Source organism: Grammomys surdaster, unplaced genomic scaffold (assembly GCF_004785775.1).
Source record: "Grammomys surdaster isolate TR1022 unplaced genomic scaffold, NIH_TR_1.0 125953, whole genome shotgun sequence".
Lineage (NCBI taxonomy): Eukaryota > Metazoa > Chordata > Mammalia > Rodentia > Muridae > Grammomys > Grammomys surdaster.
In genome coordinates, this window is record NW_021620773.1 from 2,357,321 (window position 1) to 2,371,169 (window position 13,849).

Genomic DNA, 13,849 nt, shown 5'->3' on the forward strand with positions numbered 1-13,849 from the left:
ACCAGGTCCCCTGTGGTCCTTTTTTCTCCCTGATGACTCTGGTTCCTGGCAGTTGGTGTTCATCATTGAGCCGTACACTGGCCTTGCCCACATGACGGTTCTGTGTGTAGCCTGCTCACCCATCCTAGGATGCCTCCTTACTCTTCTCCAGGGTTCACCGTCCTATAGTATGTGCACACAAACATTCTAGTTTGTCCCTTGTGTGCACATGTGTATGTACCTGGGCTCACCTAGTGGGTCACACACTTGTGTTATCTTGGGCCTGTTCTGTGTGCACAGCTGTATGTTCCAGGTTTATCTCCATAGCCACTTGCATATGTTTGAGAAAGACGCTTGTATTGTGTTTCATGACTTACCTGAATCCAGAGAGGGCTGGCTAGGTGGATGCCCTATGCAACCGAATCATCCTGCATGAGGCCCAGCATGTGGGGAGCTTGGGTTGGGTACCACCAGGTTCCTTCTTGTGCACATGGGCTGATGGTTAGTGGGCCATACTGAGTATGGGCTGGTGGTTCTTATGCTCTGTCTTCTCTTTAAAAGGCAGTGGCTTCCCAAGTCCAAGATGGTTCCTCTCGGTGTGGACGAGACCATCGACAAGCTGAAAATGATGGAAGGGAGGAACTCCAGCATCCGGAAGGCTGTGCGGATTGCATTTGATCGAGCCATGAATCATCTGAGCCGGGTCCATGGGGAGCCAGCCAGTGACCTCAGTGACATTGACTGAGGTGGCTTCCAGCAAAAGGCAGTGGCCAAAGCCGCAGCCAGCCAGAGCTCTGTCCATAGTGTTGATAAAGCTGTACATGTTTGTATATTGTTCAGAACTTAACTTATTCTGATTTTCTAGGCGTAGTTCTTTAATTCTTCCCCTCACCTCCGGGGAGGGGGTTTTACTTCCAAGTTTTCTATGAAACCATCTGGTCTTGGCTTTGCAAGTGAGGAGGGCCTGTTGTGAGCAGTGTGGTGTGGGGTCCCACTGCAGGTGCCGAGTGCTGAGACCTCACTTACTCTAATCTGTAGGTTTTTTTTTTAAAGACTTTTGAATGTTTAATAATTTTGTAGATCATGCTCTTTACACAGAGTACCGCTTATTTAATAAGACGGGGTGTAAATTTACAGTGACAAATGTGTATTTTAAGAAAGAAAATGACATTATTTTGAATGGTACTTTGTGCAAAGAGGGAATAAATTTATGCTGTGTGCATCACTTGCAAATCACCAAAAAAATGTCCCGCCAGCTGCTGCCGGACAGAAGTGACTGCCCTGAGTCTCCTGCTCCGCCCTGGCTCCTGCAGGCGTGCCTCCCAGCGGGTTATTTATTGTAGAAAGTGTACTCATTTGCTTTATAATGAAAAATAAATTTGCAAAGGTATATTGATATGCGTTTTTATACAGGCACATAAAAATTCAACTTGGTGTGGGAGCAGAATGTGTCGCGAGGTTATATACATGACTGGCCTGTGTGTACTTTGATTTTGTAACTTGTAATCTTTTGTTTACAATGAGGAGCTTTCTGTAACTTGTTTTAATTTAGAACACTTTGGTAGCAATAGACCTTTGGATACATTTTTGTATGGTACATGTGATGTATATAGAATTAGTACTTTATTTTTATTTCTAAGAGGTAAAGCATTATGTTAGGGGAAAAGGCAGGGTGGGTTTCCAAATTTGCATTTTTATATTAAAAATAAAGTGAAGATTTGGACAGTGTGGCCCTCTCATTCCTGCATCACTAGGAGGCTGGGTGAGCTGTAGCCTGAGGGACATGGGAGCACTGGGGTGGTGTGGCCAGGTGTGACACACTTGATCTAACAGCTGACCTGGGATGGCATTATTTATTATTTTGCCTAATCATATTTTTATTTTAAAGCTAAATAGTTACTAAAAATTTTAAATGTTCTTTTAAGTCTACATGTTTGTAATATCTCCATAGAAACTTGAAAATAAAAAGTCTTCCTTTGGTAGTTTTTGTCCCGTGTTTGGCAGATGGGTCATGTACCCAGCATCCCTTTCCAGCTCTGAGGAAGCCTGGGGTGAACTGAGGCAGAGGACTGTATGCTGACGGTGTACACACACTGTTGACTTTCCTCCTGCTGTCACTGCTTCCCACCCGGCCTGCTGCTGTTGATCCTGGTTTGAGTTGTGGTTGGCTTTTGTTCTGGGACAGCCTGTGGGCTGGCTGGCGCATGTGTGGGCTCTGAGTGTAAGCTGCTATAGGAGTGGCGTGGTATGTCCTGAGATTGGCAAGGATACAGGCAGCTAACATGGGGTTGAAGCCTGTTGTCATCCCTCCTTCCTAGGAAGTCAGGGCCAGGTATCCCCACCTGAGAAATTGCCTGAAATCTTCAGAACTAGCCAGGCATTTCTTAGCTTTCATTCCTATCTCTCCAACCCCCTGATCCAAATCTCACCCTGTCTGTCTGGACCACTTATTCCAGTCTGTCCAGAATTTCCCCATAATTTAGAAGGTACCGAATAGACTTGGGTGACCCGTTGTCACACTGGAGCCCACTAAGTAGCATCAGCCCTGAAGGCAGGAATGTGAGCACCATCCTGGGCGAGTAGCAAGTCTCAGTGCTGAGTGTCTGGCCTTTGTTGGAATGGCCTGGTCGGAGTGTGACCTCAGCCTGAGTGGTACCTTGGCTGGGCCATCATGGACCCAGCCCCGTAGTACTTGAGTGTGTCTGTGTCTCAGGAGGCCCCCACTGTCCTCTCAGACTCACAGCCTCAGTCCTGGGACTGCTGCTTAAGCTGCTGGGTTTTGTTGGTTTGTTTTAAGTTTTCGAATTAAGATTATTTAAAAAGAAATCTTGAGTTCTTCATGTGTATACAGAGAACTGTGATCATACCCACTTCCAGTTCCCTACTCTAACTCTAGCTGTAACCTCTAGGCATGACTGTGTCCCTCTCCCACCTGCTGTCATTTTTCCTTACTAGCCCACTAATTCCAGTTAATGTCCATATGGGTGTGGGGCTTGGAAACCTTACTGTAGGAACACTAAAAAGTCTCCCCCAGCAGCCGTTAAATGCCAACAACAACTCTTCAGTAAGGAACGGGACCTGGAGATCATGGGCCTCAATCTATACCAGGAATCTGCTGCTTCAGCCTTGTGCTGGTTTTGTTAGATAACCACAGCTGACTTCGTGAGTCTGTGACTCTCGTCCGGATGAAGCATTTCACAGCACACGGCTCCATCTTCTCTTACATTCTTTCCCCACCTCTTCCGTGACATTCCCTGAGCCCTAGGCTGTGAGGGGGTTGCTGTCCTACTTGGGGCTGGGCACTCAGTTTCTTAAGCACCAGCTGGTTTTGTGTTTTTCCGTGGACGGCTGCCCATTTGTAAGAGCTGCCTCTGATTAAGGTTGAGAGCAGCTGAGGTCCTGGGTCAGCTCCGGTTACCATGCTGGCTCTGACATGAGTTGTTTGGGTGTCGAGAGATGGAGCTGGTCCAAGCCTGGTCCTCTGGAAGATGCAGGTTGCTTTCCTCCATCTTTTGTGTACTGCCTTGATTCTGTGAAAATGGAATCGTGACACTTAGCATTCTGTTGTTGCCTCCTGAATTAGCAAACTTTCAGACCCAAGACAGACACCAAGGTTGATGTGTATGTATGGAAATTGCATAGTGGAACCCACTGTGTGCTAGCTTGAAAGAAAAAAAGATGTAAGGTAGACCATACATAAGACATGAAGCCCACACAGCTTGGCTCACAGGCGTTAAAAGCAGGGCCTGACAGTGGTGGTGCATGCTTCTAATCCCAGGACTTAGAAGGCAGAGACAGAGACCACCAAGTTTTCTGACATCCAAGGCTACATAAAGAAACCCTATCTTGAACTGTACCCCCCCCATATGTTTACTAGATTATGTATATGAATGCTTTGCCTGTATGTATGTATGTATGTATGTATGTATGTATGTATGTATGTGTACCTGATACTTGCAGAGGTCAGAAAGAGTGTGTTGGATCCCAGGTTGTAAGCTTTCCATATGGTAGCTGGGAATCAAATCCAGGTCTCTGCAAGAGCAATTGCTTTTAGCCACTGAACCACCTCTCCAGCCCTTCGTACCATGATTTACAAAAACCTCCCAAGTGCTGGGATTAAAGGCATCCGCTGTCACCATCTGCTATAAAAATACTTGTTTAAAAATTATGGTAAAAATGTAAAACCAACACCCTGGAAAACAACAGTGAAAATCAGAGTACCTATAAACAAAATCAGTTCACGTGACCTGTCTCCACCTGGCCTCACCACAACCCTGGTTGCAGAGCCCCACTTGAAGGCCTCTTCTTCCCTATGCTCCTCTGCTGCTGGAGGGCAGACGGGAAATCAAGGTCAATCCAGTGAAGAATTAGCAGGGGTGGGGTGACAGCAGGAACTATCCAGATTTGAGTTGTGCTCTTGTTTTTCCTTATGGCTACTGGAGTACGAGTTTCATAGATGGTCTGGAGCTGCCTTTTTGGGTGAGCCTGATAGCCACAAGGCGGATGAGACCTGTGGCTGCAGTCCTAAAGCAGAACTTCCCTCGGGTCTGAACATTGGTCATGTGATAGAAACCTTTACACTTTAAACCCTGTTACTTTTCTTTACAGCTGGTAGATTTCAAATCACTCAAAAACAGGGTCGAATGAAGACTTTCAGGCCAGAAACCTGTGACCCAGCTCAGTTTTCTTAAGGTTGCTTTTGGTTGGTATTAGATGGCGTTCATGGTGAAGCAGGGTTTTGGATTCATGTGGTTCTGGGGACTTTTCCTCCCTCCATGCTTTTAAAAAGCTCACAGGGCATCTACTAAAGCTTTTTAGAAGTTCTCAGACCCTGCCATTTTCTGAAGCTCTGAGGCAACAGCCTGTGACTTGGTCACTTCAACTGCTCTTCTCCCTGCAGGCTACTACTGGCCAGTGGTCCCTGGATGACGACATATGGGCATTTGAGAGCATGAGGTGCTAGGAAGCTCAGTTTAGGGTGCTAGGCCTAGTGAGTGAGGAACCTCCAGAGCAATAAGAAGAGAAGGCTGGCAGAGATGAAGCCCAGCGGGCCCAGGGCTAGTGCTACCCTGGGCTAGGGACCCTACCACCTTACACTCCTAAATACCCATATTATTCTTGGCTTATTAGTGGCTCCAAAGTGAAATGCTCAGCCTCACAACTGTAGAGATGAGCGAAGCCTGTGAAGAAGATGTCACTTAATTTGTTGGTCTGGTAAAGAGAAAGTGTTGGAGGTGTGAGGAATGAGGTGGTTATTGCCCTACCACAGAGAAAGCAAGGAGATCGCCTCATGGGGTCCCGAGAACTGAGCCCATAGGGACCACATAGCACCAAAGTTAGGTTGTATATGCCTGCCCAATGGGCGTATATGCCACTTTGAGGTCATGTATGCTCAAGCTATGCCCAGTGAGTTGCTTCTGCTGCCTGTGGAGCATGTCTGGCTGCATGCCACCATGATGATAATTCTCTAATCCTCTGAACTGTAAGCCAGCCCCAATTAAATGTTTTCCCTTATCAGGGTTGCCCTGGTCATGATGTCTCTTCATAGCAACGCAACTCTAACCAAGAGGACTTGCTTTAAACAACATGCCATTTAAGTAGTCAGAACTTGGGCTCATGGAGCCAGAGACTCAAAGAAAGGCTCTGATTCCCTGGCTATGCCAGCTGAAGTGCCACCAATGCTGTGGTGATGTCCCCCGGTTGAACTTTAATGAGAAGACCCCATAGGATAACGCTTGAGATAGGGGGCTCAGGTGCAAGCAGGTACCCAGCTGAGCATCTAGCTAGCCAGACCCTCCCCTCGTTAGTGGCACCAGCTACCTTTGGAGATACAGTAGATATCTTTATTTGGTGTAGTCATTCCTAAAGGGCTGGAAGTCAGTGCTTCCTCCCCAGTTTCAGATGAGACCGTGGGGAACTGGCTTGTTCCTCATTTCTGAGCTCGTGTGCTTTGTTAACACGGCTGCATGGTGAGGCTGGGGCAAGTATCTTCAGGTGGAGTGTTGCTGCAGAAGTCCAGGGGAGGGGAGGGATTCTGTATGTCCCCTCCCACAAGCACTCCTGTCCCTGGTTGGCTCTGTAGACTGCCTGATCATTCCCCTAGGTAGGGGTCCTCCCTGGCTTCAAGAAGATGAAACAGCTCTGTGTATGATGGTGTGAGACATATAGAAAATCAGGGGTTCAGGGAGCTGCAGACTGATCAGGGAGGGTGAGCCCCTTGATTGTCCTGGGAGAGGTCAGGAGGCATGAGAGGCCCTTCTGATGGGTCCTGCCCTGGGCAGCATGGACAGCAAGCCCAGGTGGATGACAGTATCTACCTGTTTCAGTATGGAAGGCCCTTGGTGAATGACTCTTGGCTGAACAGATAGTTTCCCAGGAAACCTGGTAATGTGAGGACAGCTGTGACCAAGTCCCCTGAATGAACAATGTGCACTCCTAATGGGTAAGTCATATATCCTGGTTCTGTTTTCTTTTTAAGACAGTTTCTTACTATATATAGCTCTGGATAACCTGAAACTTGCTATGTATACCAGGTTGGCCTTGAACTTGGAGAGATCTCTCTGCCTCCTATGTACTGATACTAAAGGGTGCACCCAGGCAGTGGTGGCGCACGCCTTTAATCCCAGCACTTGAGAGGCAGAGGCAGGCAGATTTCTGAGTTCGAGGCCAGCCTGGTCTACAGAGTGAGTTCCAGGACAGCCAGGGCCACACTGAGAAACCCTGTCTCGAAAAACCATAAAAAAAAATATGCTAAAGGGTGCACCACCATGCTTTAAAACATGTCTTTATTGGGCTGAAGAGATGGATAGTGACATGGTGAAGAGCACTGGCTCTGGATTCGATCCCCAGCGTCTACACTGTGGCTTAGAATCATCTGAAACTCTAGAACTAAGGGATCTGACGCCCTCTTTTGGCCTCCGTAGGCATTTAAGCACAATGGTGGTAGACATGCATACAAGCAGGCAAATACTTATACGCATATAATAATAAACTTAAAATGTTTTATTTAACTTCATTGCTCATGAAATTAACATTTGGACATGTGACTAGATTTTATGCCGGCCAGAAGAACACCTTTTGTTTCAGGGACAGACTATATGTTGAGGTTGTCATCATTCATGTAATGTATAATTTATAAAACACACACACACACAAACCCCCCCAAAACACATCATGCAGGTCTTTGGCAAATGTTGAGCAGAAGTCTGCTAACAACTTGGGAGAGGTTTTGGCCATGCCATTGTTTTGTTTGGATCCACCTATCTCTGCCTCTCAAATGCTGGGAATAAAGGTGTGTGCTGCCACTCTTGACTCACAGCATGCTTTTGGAGGGATGTAGTTACATGTTCTAAGTAAAAAGTCTCACGGAGAGGTCAGGCTCCTGTCTATGAGCTAAATGCAGTGTGGTGGAAAGTCCTGCCTGAGTCTACCCTTGCCCCACAGCTATTGAACTGATACAATAGCCAGGGTAACATACAGATACTTATGAACCTCTGCTGCTGACTGCTTGGTTATGGAGTCCATGCCCACTAGGAACTTGATCACAAGTAGGTAGGGCTAGACGCTGGCTCAGGCTCCACTGGCCAGCATCTATTGCCTGGGGAATCCCGTGGCATGTGCTGTGTGGCCAAAGGCTGTGGGCCTGTTCTCCAGATTTTGTAAAGGGTGGTTCCATCTCCCTGAAGTTCCTTGGTATTACCCCAGATTATTCTTTGTGGGTGCTTTGTGGTTCTTGGGGGCTATTCTGCTATTGGCCACTGCTGACTTTGGAAAAGACCTAAGAGGGTGTTCTGAACAGCCTTTTGCTGGCCCACCCAATGAATTCTGGTATAGGAGGCGGTTCTGATGCTAAGGTCCTATTTCTCCAGTTGGTTCTTGATCTATCAGTAGAGACGCCAAGGGTTAATTGCTTGGTAGAAGGAAAGAGGCAGGACTTCCAGGTCCCTGGAGGAGGAGGTGAAGAGATGAAGAAGAGGAAGGGAGGTTTTCCAACATGCTTCAGAGGGAGAAAAGTTGACCAGCCATGAGAGCTCTCGGGCGGAGTGGCCATAGGCTGCTTCCCCAGGTAGGAGGTTAGGGTGTTGAGATGGGACTAAAGGTAACTGAGCAACTGAAGCTGAAGGGAGATTGAGAGGTGCTGAGGTAAAAGCATTAGGGAGGGCACACTAGCTGCCGGAGATTGGAAGTGCCCAGCAACTGAGCCAAGAAGGCAGATTGAAAATATACTAGGCTGGGTGGTGGTGGCGCACGCCTTTGATCCCAGCACTTGGGAGGCAGAGGCAGGCAGATCTTTGAGTTCGAGGCAGCCTGGTTTACAGAGTGAGTTCCAGGACAGCCAGGGCTATACAGAGAAACCCTGTCACGGGAAAAGAAAAAAAAAAAAAACCAACCAAACCAAACAAACAAAAAACTATAAAAAAAGAGGAAAATATACTAATGTGCATGTGTGTTTCATCTGCATATCTGAGGGAACCTGGGAGGGGCTGGTAGCGAGGTCCACCTGGAGCTTAAAGCAGGGTAGCAAAAACTACATGTTACATTTCAGTGATGCTGTCTCCTTGAGCTATAACTCATTCTGCTCATTCTGGGAAATGATCTCTGAGAAGACGTGTCAAGAGCTAGAAGTTGACTCCTGTGTGGGCAAATCTAAGCGTTTTCTAGAATCCCCAGCTGCCTTGGGGATCTAGCCTCCTGCTGGGAGGGAAAGAAAAGATTCTGATGATGTAGGTTCCTAACACAGCAGTTCTCAACCTGTGGGTTGTCACCCCTCTGGGGATCCCATATCAGATATCCTGCGTATCAGATTACATTGCATATCAAATCACAACTCATAACAGCAGCAAAATTACAGTTATGAAGTAGCAACAAGATAATTTTACGGCTGGAGGTCACCACAGCCTGAGGAGTCACAGCATTAGGAACACTGAGAATCACTGAGAGGGACAGGCCTTGGTCAGGGTGGACCACCACAGAGGTCTGGAGAGAGGCTGGCCGGCAGGAAGACCTCACCGGGCTCCCTAGGCCCCCAGCCCACTCTCCCTCTATAGATCCTTTAAGCTTTATTGAGGCAGCAGACACGTGACAAAATTGATGCCTCAATACAGAATTAGATGTCTGTTAACATTAGCTCACTGGGAATTGATTTGTACCCCTGCTTGGCAAGACTGTGTCTGTAGAGGCCTCAAGGCATAGGCTAAGGCCCTCAGTGTGGCAGGGCACAGGTGGCAGAGGGCTGGGGACACCCTGGACAGCAGCAGGCAGCTCTCACTTTCCATGGTAATAATTTTCCTAAGACCCCCCCCCCCTTTACATTGTCTAGGACTGAAACAAACAATATGTCCTCAGAAGGAAGTGCTGGGGTGAGTTTGCCCCATCTGGGTGGGCACTCAGAGCTGTGGTTCTCTGTGGGCAGGTGCTGCTGGCCAGAACTGAAGGTTGATCTGGAGCCCAGGCTGCCTTCTTCCCATAATGTATTGTTCTGGCCTCTGAGGAACTTAGCAGAAACCTGCACTCTTCCCCTTTCACTACTGGTGGGCTGAACAGCTGATCTTGGGCAGAAAACCAACTTATGATGAAAAGCTGTTAGAAAAGGTTGTTATTCTTTGTTTGTTTGTTTTTCGAGACAGGGTTTCTCTGTGTAGCCCTGGCGGCCCTCCTGGAACTCACTCTGTAGACCAGGCTGGCCTCAAACTCAGAAATCTGCCTGCCTCTGCCTCCCAAGTGCTGGGATTAAAGGTGTGCGCCACCACTCCCCGGCGTAAAGGTTGTTATTCTTAGCTGAGTGGTGGTGCCACACACCTTTAATCCCAGCACTTGGGAGGGAGGCAGAGGCAGGCTTATCTCTGTGAGTTTGAGGCCAGCCTGGTCTACAGAGCGACTTCCAAGACAGAAGCCATGGCTCCACAGAGAAGCCCTGTTTAAAAAACAAAACAAAACAAAACAAACCAATCCAACCAACCAATCAACCAACTAAACAACATCAAAAAGAAAGAAAAAGAAAGGAAGAAAAAAAAGACAAAAGATTGCTATCTATTCAACGGCAGAAACCTACTCTTTCCTAGGAGCAGCTGTGCCCAGTCACAGACAGCATCCGGAGCCTGGGAGACTGTCCAGACAGCACCAGGTCAGGCCATTGGTAGTGACCACCTGTTCCAGGATCCTGAAGTCATTCTTCTGGGAAGATGGAGTTTCTCAGAGATCTCCCAGTCCTGCTAGGCTAGGTCCAAGAGGCATGTGTAGGCTAGACCTTGTTGGTGAAGTTTTTGCAGGCCTTGGGAGCTGCTTTAGGGTAGAAAGTAGCTGGAACTTTGCCCTAACCAGGTAGACCCATGGAGTTAGGTGAACCCCACCATCACTTCCTGCCAGGACCAGAGGTCTGAACAGAGAGGATTCTGAATACCAGACACTTAGCACCTAGGTTGGAAGTGGTGGAAGAGGCTGCACCTATGCACCGGCTCTCCTGGGTTGGGGTACAGCATCGCCAGCCTTGACAGGGCCCTCTGGGTGCCCCAGCTAGCAAGAGGCCATACCTACCCTGGGTCACCCACCTCTCCAAGCTAGGGATGGAAATCAGAGATAAAGTACTTCCCTAGAGTGCACTTTGATCCCCAACCTTGAGAGGAAAAAGAGAAGGAGGAGGAAGAAGAAAAGGAGGGAGAAGGAGAAGAGGAAGGGAGGAGAAAGGGAGAAATTGGTTTGTGAATGATGAGGTACGTTTAGACTTTTCTCCTGATAGATTTCTTCAAGTTAATTGAAAATAAAATGCACGATCTTTTCTTTTTATGAGAAAAGGCAGATTTAGCTGGGACTAATCAGCAACGGGGGCCAGAGAAAACTCAGAGACCGTGCAAGGAGAATAAAAGTCTGAAGACATTTGAAAGATACTGTAATTCTCTCAAAAACAATGTGCGGGATGATGCATTAATATCCAGCCTGGAGTTACCATGTGCTCCTCTGGGCTACCCGAGCCATTATCCCAGCTCCACTGCTCAATCTCACTGTCATTATCTCTTAATTAAATCATGTTATTGATGGTGCCGGCTGTCACATTTATACTGACTGCTTCTGATGGGTTCCTGTGAGAGCCAGGGGCTGGAGCCCATGGGTGTCTGTCTGGGTTGAAGGATGCTTCTGGGTCCTGGCCCCCCGCCATTTCTTCTTGCAGAGAGATGGTCCTGCCTGTATCTGTGCCCCCTTTCCTTTTTGGTACTGTGGGTGCTGAGTGGCTGGTGACCTACCTCTCCATGACCTTTAGTTATACTATCTTTTGAACTCAGCCAGAAGCCCCCCCCTCCAAAGGTCCCAGAGACCTGGAGGAGCCTGGTAACAATGGCCACAGACACCCCCACTTAAAACACACACTTCTCATCTCACTGTCTCTGAACAGAGACTGGATGTGATGAGGTTGAGGGCCTGTCTTAGCTTTCTTTAACTGTCAACTTGCTACAGTCTAGAAATCACCCAAGAGGAAACCCCAATTGAGGAATTTCCTAGATCAGATTGACCTGTGTCCACAACTGTAGGGGATTGTCTTGATTGTTAATTAACATAGGAGATCCCCACTGTCTTAGGGTTTCTGTTGCCATGAAGAGACCACGGCAACTCTTATAGAGGAAAACATTTAATTGGAAATGGCTTACAAACAGGTTTGATTTAGTTATGGTGAGAAGTATAGCGGCGCACAGGCAGACGTGGTGCTGGAGAGGTAGCTGAGAGTTCTACATCCAGATGGACAGGCAGCAGGAAGAGAAAGTGACTCTGGGCCTGGCTTGAGCATTTGAAACCTCAAAGCCTACTTCCAGTGACACACTTCCTCCAACAGGTCCACACCTACTCCAACAAGGCCATGCTTCCTAATAGTGCCACTCCCTATAAGTCTAAGGGGGCTGTTTTTATTCAAACCACCACACCTGCCTTCTGTGGGCAACACTAATCCTCGGGCAGGTGGTCCTGGGCTCTATAAAGAAAGCTAGATGTCCATGGGCTTGTAAGTGAGCCAGCAAGCAGTGTTCTTCCATGCATTCTGCTGTATTTCCGTGTCTGTGAGTGAATTCCCTGGTTAGAGGAGACACTGTGTGGAACAGCAAGCAAGCTTACCTTCAAGAGACTTCAAGTTCCTGCCTTGACTTCCTTCAATGAAGGACTGTGTAAGGCAAATAAATCTTTCCCTCTTCTCAGCTGAGCAACAGAAATGAAACTAAGAACAGGGTCCCTGCCATTGATCTGCCACATGGGGGGGCTCCACTTAGCTCAACATGTGACACGTACTTGTTCTTTTGGATAGTGGGATTGAGGGTGTCCTTGTTTCTAGCTGTAGTCCCGAGGCTGCTCTCAAGTGCCCAAGGCTACCTGCAGGTTCCTAGGATGTGTGCTTTAAAAGGCTGCTTTGCTCTCAGTGCAGGGAAGAGGGACCCCAGCAAGAATGTGTGCATCTTCACCTTCATCATGGTGAGAGTCAGGAGGGTCTCACGACATTCAGGAGCAGTATATACCAGGAGCTCCCCAGGATGGAGTTATCCTTCAGATGAGTGCTGCTCAGTGGTCTGAGAGCCTCCACATAGACTCCATGTGTGTCTTTGGGCTGGGAAAGGCTGAGTTCCTTGCCCCCTCAAGGGTTTAAGATACTGTTTTCCACCCTTCCCAACCCTGCATTTTGGGCCATATGTGTATGTGTGCCTAATCATAAAACATCTGTGGGTTTGCTTCACCCAGTAGCAGATGATGTATTCTTCTCAAGCTCCTAGGGAGTGTTCACCACAGTAGACTATTTCATGGACCAGAAAACACACCTTACACATAAAGAACACACACACACACACACATCATCATCATCCTCATCATCATCCCATGATGTAATCTCATCATACCACAGTGTTGTTAAAATCTAGGATTTGGGGGCTGGAGAGATGGCTCAGTGGTTAAGAGCACGGACTGCTCTTCCAGAGGTCCTGAGTTCAATTCCCAGCAACCACATGGTGGCTCACAACCATCAGTAATGCGATCTGATACCCTCTTCTTGTATGTCTGAAGACAGTGATAATGTATGCATATACATAAAATAAATAAATATTTTAAAAAATTAAAAAAAATCTAGCATCTGACTGATACCTGATCGTCTGAAAACACTTGGAGAATAAGCAACAAATGGGTCAAAAACAACTAGGAGAAAACTGAAAGAGTATTTTGAGCTCAATGACTATAATGCAATTTATCTGAAATTGTTGGATGTGTGAAAGTAGTACTTCGTGGAAATTTATAGCATTTGATGCATGTGTCAGAAAGAAGAGAGTTCTAAAATCACCCACATTCTCACCCAAGCACTCTAGAAAAGCAATATCAAAGTGAGTCTACAACAATCCGAAATCATAAGACAGAACTGCAACCCACAAAATTGAGACGGTTCAGTGAGACTGATAAACTTCCAGCTAGACCAACTAAGAATAGCGTCAGCAGAGCTCAGAGGAGCCATCAGTACAGATCTTAGAGACACTGGCAAGGTAGCAAGGAGACATAGCCTACTGACCACCTTGGACAGTCTATGTGTGTGGGATAAAATGTCACACCAGAAGGAGACAATCTGGAATAGGCCGGCATCTATGAAAGAGATCAAGTCAGTCATTTATCTTAAAACAGGATGCACAGGTTAGAGGGGTCTCCTCATTGCTGAATGCTACCAAAGAATCATGCCAGTCCTCTATAGCCCACTCCAGCAAAGCAAAACAACTATACTGCAGACAAAACTACAACAAAAGACCTGCAAGGACAGCCCATAATTCACTCTGAGGCTAGCAGAACCCTAACTCTGAACCAAACAGAAGCATAAAACAAACAAACAAACAAACAAACAAAACCCCACCACACCATGATCTGG

General features: G+C 47.3%; 1 protein-coding gene across 3 annotated transcripts in view; it reads left to right on the forward strand.

The window, feature by feature from the left end:
- The window catches only part of Brd1 (bromodomain containing 1), a 49,733-nt gene extending 47,772 nt beyond the window's left edge, over positions 1-1,961 (forward strand). For all 3 annotated transcript variants that reach the window (XM_028753657.1, XM_028753658.1, XM_028753659.1), the window contains exon 13: positions 541-1,961. In XM_028753657.1, coding sequence (XP_028609490.1) covers positions 541-724 — 184 coding nt within the window. In that variant the 3' untranslated portion in view covers positions 725-1,961. The remainder of the gene's footprint in view (positions 1-540) is intronic.
- The last annotated feature ends 11,888 nt before the right edge of the window (positions 1,962-13,849 follow it).